Raw genomic sequence first — 14,261 nt, forward strand, 5'->3', positions numbered from 1 at the left:
TCCCTTTTGACTTAGAAATTTAATAAAGATAAAACTTCAGTTTCCAGTACCTTATTAGTGAGTTCATTAGGTTCCTCATGATCATCATGTTCTTTTTTAAAGTATTTATACACCAACTATTAATATGGTTAACAACAATCTCCTTTGGAACTTAACTGGTCTACTGAATAGACATTTCTCTAAGGAAGATATACAAATAGACAATATGGACATGAAAAGATGTTCAACATCACTGGCCATCAGGCAAATGGATACTGAAACCACATAAAATACTACTTCATACCTACAAGGAAGGCCAGATTTCAAAAGCCAGATAACATGTGTTGGAACAATTATGGAAAAACTGGAACTCTCATATTGCAGGTGGGAATGTAAAAATGCTGCAGCCGCTTTAATTTATTTATTTATGTGCCAGGATTTAACCCAGGAGCACCACTTATTTATTTATTGGTTTGTTTGTTTGGGTACCAGGGATTTAACCCAAGGGCACCACAACCCCAGCCCTTTTTATTTTTGAGACAGGGTCTCGCTAAGTTACTTAAGGCCTCATGAAACTGCTGAGGCTGGCCTCAAACTTGCAATCCTCCTATCTCCTCAGCCTCTGGAGTCACTGGGATTACAGGCATGCACCACCACACCCAGCTGCAACTACTTTAGAAAACAGTCTGGTAGTTTCCTCAAGTGATTAAATGTAGAATTATCATATGACCCTGATGCTCTACTCTTAGGTATGTACTCAAAACAAATAAAAGCATATATTCACACAGAAGCCTGTACGAGATTAATTACAGCAACATCATTCATAATAGCCAAGAACTGAAAACCCAAACCACTGTTAATGAAGATAACACAAAATGTATATCCATGCAATTCAACCATAAAAAGGAGTGAAGTACTGATACATTTTACAACACAAGTGAACCTTGAAAACATTATAAAGATGCCAGACCCAAAAAAAAAAATGCAACATATGATTTCATTTATATGAAATGTTCACAACAGGCAAATCCAGAGACAAGAAGCAGATTAGTGGTTGCTCAAGGCTAAAGGAGATCTTGGAGGTGATAGCAAAAAGGTGTAAGTATTCTTTTTGAGGTGGTAAGAACATTCTAAAACTGACTGTAGTAATGGATGCACAAATCTGTGAATATAATAAAAATCATTGAGTTATACACTCTACATGGGTGAGTTGTATGGTATGTGAATTGTGTCTCAATAGACCTATTAAAGGGAAAAAAGGCATGGTAATGAGGGTTTTCTCTTTTCCTTAGACAAAACATACTTAGACTATATTACCACTAGAGCTCTATAACCTGTGCAGTTACACAGAGCGACACACTGAGTATGGCTAGTAGCATTAAAGAGCTTTTTTTTTTTTTCAGCACTGGAAACTGAACCCAGGGCCTTGCACATACCAGGCAAGTGCTCTACCACTGAGCTTCATTCATAACCAGCCCTTTCCTTTAAATTTTACCTTGAGACAGGGTCTCAAGAAGTTGTCCAGGCTAGCCTTGAACTTGTGATCCTCCTGCCTCAACTTCCTGAGTAGCAGGGATTACAGACATGCGCCCACATGAGATCATTAGCTATTAAGAACCTCTAATGAGAGGCTGGGATTGTGGCTCAGTGGTAGAGAGTGTGCCTCACATGTATGAGGCACTGGGTTTGATTCTCAGCACCACAAATAAATAAATGAATAAAATAAAGGTGCATCAACAACTAAAAAAAATTTTTCTTAAAAAAAAAAAAAAAAAAAAAGAACCTCTAATGAGCTCAGTTAAATGATCATTAGACTGAGAACATAGGTGTCAAAATATGAACAATATTCTAATTGACCAGTTGATGGATTTGACCTCTGACACAAAACACTTCCATGTCTATACTCACAAATAAAAACACTGAAACTTTCTGCAAGTCCGGACTTCCTTCAGAATGCGACTTATTTGAACAGCAAATTCAGAAAACAAATAGAAGAATGCTACATAGTACTAGGCTTCACTGAAAGATGAATACAATGTAGCTTGATTTCAAACCAAGAGTTTCCAATTTGCCTGATAATATTATTGAAGCATGCAACTTAGTACTATCAAATACATGATTTTAATACTTATGGTATAATTAGGGACTTAATATCAGACTTGAAAAAAACTGAACACTTGACTTTGATACACTTCAGAAATGTCTAACCTTTTTTTTTTTTTTTTGGGGGGGGGGGTTTACTGGAGATTTGACCCAGGGGCTCTTTACTACTGAGCCATATCCCCAGTCCCCCAAGTCACTTGGATTACAGGTCTATGTCACCACACTCGGCTAGTAATGCCTAAATTTTTACTAAAGGTTTGAACATGTGTAATAAAATATCATCCCAAATTAAGTAATTATTGAAAGAAATCTGAGACTTTTCAGAAATACTATACCTCACTTCTTTGTTTAGGCCAAAATAGATTAATTAGAACTGGTGCCCAAATTTCCAAAACAATGAACTGTACACTTTCAGATAAACTTGAAATAAGCATGTTTATTAATATTTATAACAAAAACTATTCTTTAAATTATGCTTCACATTGTACAAAAGACTGTTTATGAACTTTAATTTCCCAATTACATCAACAGACCACAATAGATGAACTAACAGAAATTTCCCCCCATAAGGAAAATTTCATATATGGTACAGAATATTCTCCCCCTAAACAAACCTTCGATCAATATTATACACCTGGATATGAGTCTACTCAAAGAGACTCAAAATATGTCTTTCAGAATTCTTCTAGCCCCTCCATTAGCTGCCAGGGCTGAAATTGTACATGAACTTCAATGATAATCAGGGTTGGCGTCTTTTCTTTTAAGCTTAAAAAAGAGAAAAAGGAGAAGAAGAATCTATATTCTAGAATTTAGAATTCTCAATTTCTTCATAACTTCCTTTCTCCTTTCATTCTGGCAACTTTCATATAAGTTCTATGTCTAATGATAAGGAAATCCAGTGAAATAAAGGATAAGCAAACCCAGCAGGCTAATACTGAGTGAGATGTCAGGAAAATTATATGCAGAAACACATATACAAAAATTATGTGTGGATTTCTTTCTGAAGTAGTATTTTCTGGAACAGGCAAACCCCCATATAGATTTACAAATATAAAAACTGCTATAAAAATATTTTCAACTTAGCTTGTCAGGGTGCTAAAAATAAACTACTGTGGTACCTCTATACTAGTTAGCTGCTAATTTTAACTTATCCAGGAAGCCCTATAAACTTAAGAGAATTTTTAAATCCCTTAAATATAACTTAACCAATGTAAAGCTGTTTTTCTACTTTAACCTATGAAAACTGGTAACATTTTACAATGTCAATACATACTTGAATGGCGAAAAAAAAGGAATTTGAGCATCATTGTCAAACTTAGAGCATATCCCCATTTTGCTCACTTTCCAAATATAACTGACAACAGCCAGAAGTTTACTTGGCTTTGCAGAGTTGGGCCTGGAGAGCTGACCTCAATTAAAGTGGGTAAATTGCTCTCATTACTTCAGGGACTTAATTTGTTTTATGATAATTATTTTACCCTTTCTAATATGAACTCCATTCTCCTCATTAGGAGTGATGGAAATAAAACAGGAACAATTGTGTGCCTCATCTGTTAACACCACACCAACATCCCCAAGCTATGAGCTCAATGAGATCGCACAAGATCCCTACTGCCCAGGCACGGTGGTACATACCTATAATCCCAGCAATTTGGAAAGCTGAGGCAGGAAGATCACAAATTTGAGGCTAGCCTCAGCAACATAGTAAGACTTTCTAAAAATAAACAATAAAACAAAACGACTGGGGATATAGCCCATGGTAAAGTACCCCTGGGTTCAATCCTTTGTACCAAAACCAAAAGAAAACAAAAACAAAAAAATGATTCCCTACTGATGGCTTTCCTCAACACTTCTTGAAAATAGCTTATAACTTTTGGGGTGGGTAGATCTTAGCATCTTTGGCATACTTCACTGCTTGTCACTTGTCAAAATTCGAGTGAGTGGCTCAATCATCAAAAGACTAGGAGTGGCCGGGTGTGGTGGTACACACCTGTAATCCCAGCAGCTCAGGAGGCTGAGGCAGGAGAATCGTGAGTTCAAAGCCAGCCTCAGCAAAAGCAAGGTGCTAAGCAACTCAATGAGACCCCGTCTCTAAACAAAATACAAAATAGGGCTGGGCATGGGGCTCAGTGGTTGAGTGCCCCTGAGTTCAATCCCCAGTACCCACCCCCCAAAAAACAGGAGCTTCTTGAAGACAAGGATTGTGCCCTATAACTCATATTCAATAGAGGTTTGGATAATAGATGGGTGAATAACAAATGAACAGATAAATGCTGTTATCAGCTCTGTGACCTTGAAGAAGCCACGTAATTTCTAGTATCTTCTAGAAACCTCATCTCCTCATCTATACAACACGGAGAAAATACCAACTCTGCCATTCTCATAAGGATATCAAGAATCAATAAGCAGCTCTCTTGCTTCCTGGCTGCCAGGAACCAAGCAGCTTGCCTCTGCCATGTCCTTCCACCATGATGCTCTGCGTCACCCTGGGCCCAGAGCTGTGGAGTCAGCCAACCTGGACTGAATCTCTAAAACCTTCTGAAGGCTGGGAAGTTCAAGATGAAGACACTGAAAGATTTCATGAATGAAGCAAGTTACTAGGCACAGGCCACTCTCAAGGGGAGGGGATCATGCAAAGGCATGAATATCTAGAGGAAAGGATCACGGGAGCCATTTCAAAAGCTGCCCACCACATAAGTGAAACTGAAGCCTAAACATAAAATTCACTCAAGCGGCATAATGGAAGGATGACATGGAAGGAGAAGATGAAATCACTCTCCCAAGAACGTAATCCTTTATAGGCCTGTGTGGGCTTTGGTGGAGGACACATGATGTGTGAACTTCTGAACAGTGCTTGAGAAACCTCTGCACCCAAGGACTGAAGATGATAAATGTACCCCAGAACTCAAAGCAGGATTATAACCGTGTGGCCTGTGGATCATTGGATATAACTAACACTTTGTGGACTAGCCTAGTTCTTACCCTTCCATTATTGTTTGTTAATTCTCACAATAGTACTCTGGGGTATATACTGAATTGGCCCTTCTAAAAAAGACCATCTAGGGTCAAAAAAGGCTCTTAACCATGGCACTTCTTACCTCATGTCCAGTATTCATAACTAACTTAGGGAATCCTGTCTGCATATATCCCCTCATTCTATTCTGTTTCAGTAGTTCTCAACCAAAGAATCACTATGGACCTGAAATCAGTTGCCAAATACAAATAATTTACCACTGATAACAAAACTAATATGAGCTAATGACTTAGGTTGAGAAATCAGAGTGAATTCAGGATTACCTGAAAAGTCCTTCCTTGTACACATTTCTATTCATATATTCTTTCTTATTAATTGATTCTGAAGATGGAACCCAGGGGCACTTTGTCACTGAGCTACATCCACATAACTTTTTTATTTTTATTTTGAGACAAGGTCTCACTAAGTTGTTGAGGGTCTCACTAAGTTGCTAAGGCTGGCCTTAAACCTGTGATCCTCCTCACTTAGCCTCTCAAGTAGTGTGTACCATCACACCCAGCTCATGTATTCTTCTTGAGTGAGGAACAAAGGAGGAAGAGTACAATTGGACAATAAGAAATTACATCAACCAGATGAAAGGAAGCATCTCTAACATTCTCTAGGATGAGAATAGTCTTTTGCTAAAAAAAAATTAAAAAAAAAAAAAAAAAAAAAAAACTGAACAAATCTCCTGACATGTGGCTACCTAAGTCTGGAGCTAAAGGTAAGTAATTTAGATAGACATCACTCATCAATGCCTGCTGCCTGAGGGACAGTTTAAAAGAGTAAGGGTTAGGAGAGGGGGAAAGGAAATAAACCTGCATACTAGCAGGAAGGACTGACTAGCTTTTGTGTTTTTTGTATTTGATTTGTTTTGTTTGTTCTAATTAGTTATACATGACAGTAGAATGCATTTTGACACACTGTACACAAATGGAGAACAACTTCTCATTCCTCTGGCAGAGTCACAACAGTAGTGTAATCATACATGTATGTAGGGTCATAATGTCTGTCTCATTCTACCGTAGCAAAGACTAGCTTCTTTTGTGAGACAGTATATAAATTGAAATTTTTGGAGAAAAATAAATATTTATGATTTGACTGTAAAAAAATCAATAAGCAAAATTTAAGGAAAATCTTTACAAATTCTAAAAATACAAAATTTAAGCTAACAACTTCCCCTCTTTAGTTCCAATCTCATATTTAAAGCTGTTTATGTAATGATGTCTCCAAATACCTCCTACTCTTCTGATCAAGTGTCCAAAGAAAATACTAGGTTTCCAAAGAAATCCACTGTAAATTATCCTAGAGAAATATGATTACTTATGAAGGTGATGTCATTTAAATAAGAAGTATTGAAGCTAAAATTAGCAACTGTTTACTATAACATTCAAAGCTTTTCATACAAAGTAAAACCAAAAGTTTAACTCACCGCACATTTTTCCACTTTGCCAGCATTATTAGCCCATTTTACTAAAGCTAATAATCGAACGAAGAGTTGGCGTGTCCGGCTAGCAAACTGTACTATTTCTATTTTCCTATAAAAGAATTTTCAGAAAACCAATATATTACAATGGATATTCCACAAATTTATTTCATCTGAGCTAAAAAAAAATCTATCTGTGTTTACAACCATTACAACAAAACGAAACTCCTAAATATTTATCCAAATATGAATTATCACATTTTGTATGCCACCTGTATATACTTTATTTTTTGACCTCACAGTAATAAACCCAATAGGATGTTTTAGCAATAAATCACTTTTTAAAATCAATTTCATACTGCAATAAAAGCTGTTTCTAAAACATACTAAATTCACGGATATATGGTAGTAGAAGTTAACTGCATCATAGAGGGAATCAAATTAGGCGTTTGATGTAACTAACTTCCTAGCTGAAATTAGTAGTTAGTAACCTTTTTGATAAGAGCAGGGAATTGAAATACATTTTTACCAAAGCTTGAAACTATTACTCTTTCTACAAAAGCAAGGGCCAATTTCCCATCTTGGAAAAGCAAGATTTAAAAATTTGAATAAAGAACTGGACAACCCTTTATCAAATGAATTTTAGTGGGTAAACACAGAATTAAATTATTTAAGCCAAGTCAAAGAGAGTATGTTGAGTAATAAAAATACAAAGTAGAAGGTATGTTTATATCTATTTTTTTTCTTTTTTTAATTGGTGCATTCTAATTATACATAACAGAGGGATCCATTACACCATATTCATACATGCAGTTCATATCTATTTTTATGTTATACCCATCTCTACGCTTTTTCTCCCAACATTCTTAGTCTTAGAGATTCACTAAAAGCTTTACGTTGTCAATCAGTGCGTTAGCAAGACTTCTCAATTTCAAGGCAGCTACGAAACAGATAATCATATCTTTGATGGCTTACCTTAAGACACTTAAAGAAAAAAAAAAAAATACTCAAGATGCCAGAACTAATGGCAGCACCCAGAAGAATACCAACTTCCCTCCAGGTGGACTAACCTATGAATTTTCATACATCTTGTCAATGACCTACAAATCCAAACTACATCTCTGCATCTCTGCAAACTACATCTCTGCATTTCACCATGATGAAATGTACCAAAATAAGCTTTTGCTTAAGTATAATCCTGACTAAAGGCTACAGAGTCAAACTGCTACCAAGAGCATATGAAGCCCACAACCAACCTGAAAGGATTCCTTGAGATCAGCCAACAACTTGATTGGTGGCACTATATAGAGAAAAATCAAGGACAACTTGGCAATGACTCTTTGCTAATGTCTATGAAGATTATGGAAAAAAACAAGCAGAGCATCGCTGACAAGAGAGACATAGCAAAAGTGTTAAATGCACATGAAGATCTGGCAGAGCTGGGGATGTAGCTCAGTGGTACAGCGCTTGCCTAGCATGTATGAAACCCGGGGTTCCATCCCCATAATCCCCCCCAATAAGATCTGGCAGCCACCTGAGAGCTAGGAGCCTCTGTAGTGTCACTTTAACTCAGCAATGAATTACAGAGGATGTGAGGTCTCTGCTCCTCTCCCAGAGCAAACAGATTTGCATATTATTAATTTGATTTCCTAAATACATTCCTCTACTAGAAAGAAGAAGTCCCTTCTTGTAAACTATTGCAATGTGGTTTGGTTTTCTGAACCAGAGTCTCAGCGATAAGGAATGTGAGCCAATTTCCAAAGGCCCAGTGTCCCTTCACCCCACAACAGACAAAACCTTCTGTCCTTTGAAATTGACCAGCTAAACCATAACACAAGTAAGTTTCAATTGTCTCTTTCACCTCTTTACCTATGTCTAATTCTGTCAAAAAAGGACACTTGGTGTTGGCATTTAAGTGTAGACATTAATAAATGTTCAAATCCTCCCTAGTGACTTGGTATTAAAAAAACCAACCAAGGAGTATAAGTAATGTCAAGATATAATCAAGCCACCTTTACTATAGCCACAATGTAAATTCCCATCACATGATTTCTTTAAAATCTTAATTTGTCTTGTTCCTTTGGCCTATGCAAACAGACTAGTGTGTAGTTAAGTCTTAAGCCCCTAACTTCAATTGAACCAAAATTTTCTCAACTATAAAACAGCAATAGCAGGAGGCAAGTATCAATTCTCTGAAGATACCAAATTGCATCATTAGAGCAAAGATAAATTAGCAACCAAATTCTTAAATCGGTATGACCCCCAGCTTCTTCCATTGCAGACTATTATCGTCTACATCTTCCTATCCTGCTCAGGGACTTGATCAGGTCAGTCACTCAAAGGTTTGTAGAACAAAAAATCTAGAACTCGTCTCACAGATGAATATTGTTGAGAATGAGATGATGACATCCCTGCTACTCCTAAACAATCCTCAGCCCTATACCAGCAATACCCACATATCCACACCCACAGATAGATTAATAAAGAGGCAGATTTCAGGTTTTTATACTTACCTTTCCACATCAGATTTTCTTGGCAATCTAAGAAGAAAAAAAAATTGATTAAATATATGCATACCTTCATCGAAATGTGACAATGGCCTTTACTCTGATACTATTAAATACCTTTAGTGTTTTAGAAAGCCTGGGTACCCAGCTACTACAGGCTCATGTGGCCATAAGCTTCCAGCAATATGACTATAAGGGAAAAAAACAATGGAGGAATATTTCTCTCCAATCAAAATGCTTCAAGAAGCATTACATAAACCTCAAACATTTTTTAAAAGCCAAGTCTCATATCAGCACACTATATCATAGAGAGTCAGAAAAAATATTTTTGAAGACCAAAAAAATCACAGATGTAAAAGTACTACTTGGTTGCCAGCCCCCCAATACCTACACTCTGGTTCTGAGCAATAATCCTTCCATGTTTTGTTATGGGGGGCAAAACTGGAAGCTAAGCATGTAAATGGGTCAGTGTCAAGGGTTTAATGATGACATTGCATAGTGGTTAGATGAAAAGATCTAACCACTTTAAAACAGCTCCAGTAGAGTTTTGATTTCCTTTTGCTAGTTCTCCAGTATTGAGAGCCAGCACTAATGTCAACTTTTTCTCTGACAAATTATACCATTTAATATTCACATCTACTGATGTTTAGAAAGGTCCTCCTCAGCTTCCTGAATTGCCATATTCTGTTAACCTCTATTCCCATGGTCTGAGACTCAGCAGCCTGAATAATTCTTATACCTATTCCACAACTGTCAGATATTGAAGAATATACACCTAGTCACTAAGGTTCTCTCCCACCCAGGTGCCACAGGATCAGAAAAACTAAAACCATTTCCAAAGGTTCAAGATGCAAGGAAGGGAACGATTAAAATGAGCTCTGGCTTGTCAGTTCTACTATTCTTAGGGAAAACAGTGGAATGGAAGCAGAAGCTATGATCAGAGCCACAGAGGGAACTAGGGAGGGGCTGAAAGGCCAGCAGACCAAGGGATGAAGGAGAAATAAAGGCCCTATTAGGAGACTGCAAACTAAAGCACCACTGGTAAATTCCTTTACATGCAAAAGCTGCTGACAAGCAGTTCTTGAGAAGCCACAGCCCTTGTCCTCAAGAGAGAAAGAAAATGAGAAGGATGGTTGTCTGTAGGGGTGGGAGGAAGAGAAGATCCTCTGGGGGTAGAAAGAACAGGAACCATTGTTCCAGCTCCTCCCACCTGCCCCAGAGACCCTAAAAGGATCATCTCACATCAGAGGTGCTGTCATTTCAAGGACAATGGACAGGCTTTGCTGCCTGCCTCCTCTTCCCCCCCAATGCCTTCTAATCTATTTAAAATTCCTTTATGAAAAGAAATCCACCATTTGGGGAAAAAGCCTTAAAATGCAAATGTTGGAAGAAGTAAGGCAAAGGAACTTATTTGCCCCAAAGTGCAATCAGACAATTTTACATGACTTAGATCCTAGCATTTTCTGATTCTAAAAGTCTTTAAAAGAGAGAGAGAGAAATCTAATTCCCTACAAAAGTCAAAGCAGAGAGTAAACTCTAAGATGCGAAAATATCTGTTGGGGGTGGGGGTGGATTAGCAGAAGGAAAAAAAAAAACAAACAGAAATGTGGGGCCAAAGCCCAACCAAGGCTGTCCAGTTTACCTTCAATAGTTCACAGTCTAGCATCAAGTGTTACAAAATAAGTAACTGTGTCCCTAAAGACCCTTCTACTAGAACACTGGCTATACATAATACATTAATCCCAAGAGTTTTTACCTGGAACAAGGGAAAACACAGTATTTAGGCACCTTCACAGTAAGTTCTCTAACACAAATCAAAAATGAAGAAAGTTATTTTACATACCTATGTATCAAGAGCAACAATGACTCCTCCCATCACATTCTCCAAGGTTTGCAATGACAATTCTAAAAATTCAGTTATTCATGCACTAAATCAAGAAATACTTAGTTAAGACCCGAGTATGTGCAGGCATTATTCTAGGCCCTGGGGAATGTAGAAAACAAGTCAAAATCTCTCTCCATAAGGAGCTTACATTCCAGTGACCAGAGGAGAGAGTACCATGTAATAATAATGTCAGGAGACAATAAGTCCTGTAGAGGAAACTAAAAGCACCCAGCACAGAGAAAGAACAGCATGAAGGTGCAGAATACTATTTTAATGGGTAGTGAAAGGCAGTCTTTCTGATAAGTTATATGTGAACTAAGACCGAATGGAAATGAGAAGGCAAATCACACAGATTTCTCAGGGAAGAGCAAAGGCTCCATGATGACAGTATTAGGACATGAATTAAAGGCGTAAGAGAAAAAAGGCACAGATCATGCAGGGCCTTAAAAGGAAAATGAGGGGCTGGATCCAGAGTTGTATATCTGTAATCCCAGTGACTCAGGAGGCTGAGGCAGGAGGATCTTGTGAGTTAGAGGCTAGCCTCAGCAATTTAGTGAGACTAACAACTTAAGTCTCAAAATAAAAAAGCAAATGGACTGCAGATGTAGCTCAGTGGTAAATCGCCCGGGTGGGGGGAGGGGGGTTGATCCCCAGTACTCAAGAAAAGAAATAAAAGGAAATGGCCACATGTCCACATGTCCTGGTTTGCACAAGATAATCCTGGTTGTTTGCTGTTCTGACACCACTATTAATGCCACCTGCCTTTAGGCTCAAAAGTGTCCTGCTGGATCATAAACTTTATGGGCACTCTCTATGAGGGTGATTATAAAAATTTTTTTAATCTAAGTGAGATGAGAAACCACTGGAGGGTTCTGATCAGGTAAGTTTTAAAAGGATCATCTCAGCTATTTTGTGGAGAAGAAACTAGAGGGGCAAGGGCAGGAAAGACACCAACAAGCAGACTACCGCAGAGCACAGGCTGAAGACTGGGTGGCTTGGACCAACACTTGGTGAAACAGCACTGGGAAGTGGTGGGATTTCAAAGTGAGAGAGAAGACTTGCTGATGTACCCTGGGGATGGGATGTGAAAAAAGAGGAGCCAGGAATTACTCTAAAATTTTTAGCAGGAGCAACAACAGAAAGAATGTATTCTTTGAGAAAGAAAAGGTTTTGAGATAGAGGGGAGATGTCAAGTAGAATCAGGAGTTTGAATCTGGCCTTGATATGTTGAAATGCCCACTAGATACTGAAATGTAGGTATCTGGACATATAATCTGGAGTTCAACAGAGATGTCTGTGCTGGGCTGGGTGTGGGGGGCACACATCAACATACTATACCTATATACTTATTCTACAGCAATAAAACAGATGTTTCTTCTTCATAAACCAAGTTTTAAAATAATAAAAACAAAACAATATAATTCAAGGAATCTCTCCAAATCTCCTATGGAAAAACGAATTACACAATTACTGATGGCAGCAGTCCTTACCATTTTCTTCACAGCTATACATAAGACAGGTGACCTTCACATACATCCAATTGTCTCATGGACACTCTTGAATTCTTATGAAATTCAACAATAATCAGTGCAGAGGAGTAAAGTACTGCAAGAATTCCCAATCGTGACAGCTATTTAAATTTCTCATTAGACAGGGGTAGATTTCTTTTATCTTTAGATTTCTTCCCGTCTCATTCAATGAAGTACATCAAAACTGAGAATGACGTTTCACAGGAGTCAGTGGAACCCATTCTAATTTCTTTAGTGACATGCAAACAAATATTTTAAGTCTCCAGTAACAAATTACTGTGACACTGTACAACCTAAAATCTCCACACTAATGTAATTGAAAACCCTGATGTCTTACAATAGATTAAAAAATTAATCTAGATCAAAACTAATCTTTCTTCTTTTTTTTTTTTTTCTCTGACTTACCTTTTCTGAACCTGGGGTAAAAGATGTAAAAGAACCCCCCAAATTTTATAATGCTTTTTCTTCAAGCACTGAATCATTAGTGTATTCTGATCCTATTCTGAAGGGATTAACACCCTAATCAAGCCCCAAGGCTTTTCATAGGTAACTAGGTGAAATAACAGCAGCAGGCTGGTTACAAATTTTTTTTTTTTTTACTTTGACTAAATTCATAAAGACTCAAACATTCTCAAATGTTTCTCACACACACAAACTTGCATCTGAACGATGAATTACCTTAAACACAATATAAACACAATATATCTCCTGCGTTTAAACAGAAGCAATTACAACCTCTATTTAAAATGTATCATCCAGATATGAAAGATTTCCTGTCTTTGGGAGTTTTTTTTAAAGTATGAATATTATGTATTCCTAAATACTACACTGTGATCTTGGGCTTTGGGCTAAAAAGCTTTCAGCCAGAAATCAATAGAGTTCTGTTGGGAACTCAGACAAAAATCCCAAAGACAATCTTCAGCTTCAGTGTAACGACACGCTAAATGAGCCAAGTCTCCATCGAGAAAGACCCCCCAATACAAAGCTTCTCCACCTCCCCTGCACCCCATGAGTTCAAAAATTCTAGACTAAGCAGCCAGCCCAGCGGAGAAAACGGCAGCCTCTCGGGGAAAAGGGAGGCGCAACCCTCAGTCGGCTGGGCGGGAAGCGGGGGCTGGGGAGCAGGCGTGGGTTTGGCGGCACTTACAGGTCGGTCAGCACCATGAGCTCCGAGTAGGCCCGGTGCAGCAGAAATTCGATGAGGGTGCTCAATCGGTAGCCGGGGCTAGCCGCAGCCGCAGCGGCCGCCGCCACGGCGGCTCCTGGAGGAGGAGGAGCTGGGGCTGACGCCGGGCCGCCACTGCCCCCGCCGCCGCCTCCCGGCGGGACCAGCTGGTGGTTTTCCAGCTGCACTGGGGCCATAGCGACGCAGGGTCGGGCTTAGTGCAGCGGCCAAGATGCGGCCCGTGGACCTCCCGGGCGCTCGGTCACCGCGCCGAGGCAGGCGCGGGCAGAGTCGCCGCCGCTTACAGCCGGGCAGCCTCAGAACAGGAAGCCTTGCGCCGGCCACAGAAGCCCGCCCCCATGAAGCGACGAGCCCGCCGGCTCCAGAGACGGGAGCGAGGGGCGGGGGGAGGCAGAGAGGGCGGGGAAGGGGGACCGCCGCCGCAGAAAAGCTGGACCTCCGCGATGGCTCAGAGGCCGCTGCACCCGGCAGCAGTAGCGTCCATGTTGACGGCCCAAAGCGGAAGTCTTTAGACAGAGCGGAAGGGGAACCTGCAGGGGGCCTTCCGATAACAACCTGTGACTGTTCTCCCCGCTGTCCTGCGCAGTAGCGCTTGGTGGCGGTGGGGGGTGGGGGGTGGGGGGTAGGGGGGTG

General features: G+C 39.4%; 1 protein-coding gene across 2 annotated transcripts in view; it reads right to left on the minus strand.

Moving 5' to 3' along the window:
• Med14 (mediator complex subunit 14) overlaps window positions 1-14,132 on the minus strand; it is a 71,646-nt gene extending 57,514 nt beyond the window's left edge. The window contains exons 1-3 of one of the 2 annotated variants that reach the window (XM_046453849.2): window positions 13,590-14,132; window positions 9,035-9,061; window positions 6,528-6,633 (exon numbers count right to left, since the gene is read on the minus strand). In XM_046453849.2, the coding sequence (XP_046309805.1) occupies window positions 6,528-6,633; window positions 9,035-9,061; window positions 13,590-13,804 (348 nt within the window). In that variant the 5' untranslated portion in view covers window positions 13,805-14,132. The remainder of the gene's footprint in view (window positions 1-6,527; window positions 6,634-9,034; window positions 9,062-13,589) is intronic. The other variant, XM_046453848.2, reaches the window with a different exon arrangement.
• Window positions 14,133-14,261: the final 129 nt, after the last annotated feature.

Source organism: Marmota monax, unplaced genomic scaffold (genome assembly GCF_021218885.2).
Source record: "Marmota monax isolate L192 unplaced genomic scaffold, Marmota_monax_Labrador192_F-V1.1 WCK01_AAM20220418_F8-fsc00182, whole genome shotgun sequence".
Classification (NCBI taxonomy): Eukaryota; Metazoa; Chordata; class Mammalia; order Rodentia; family Sciuridae; genus Marmota; species Marmota monax.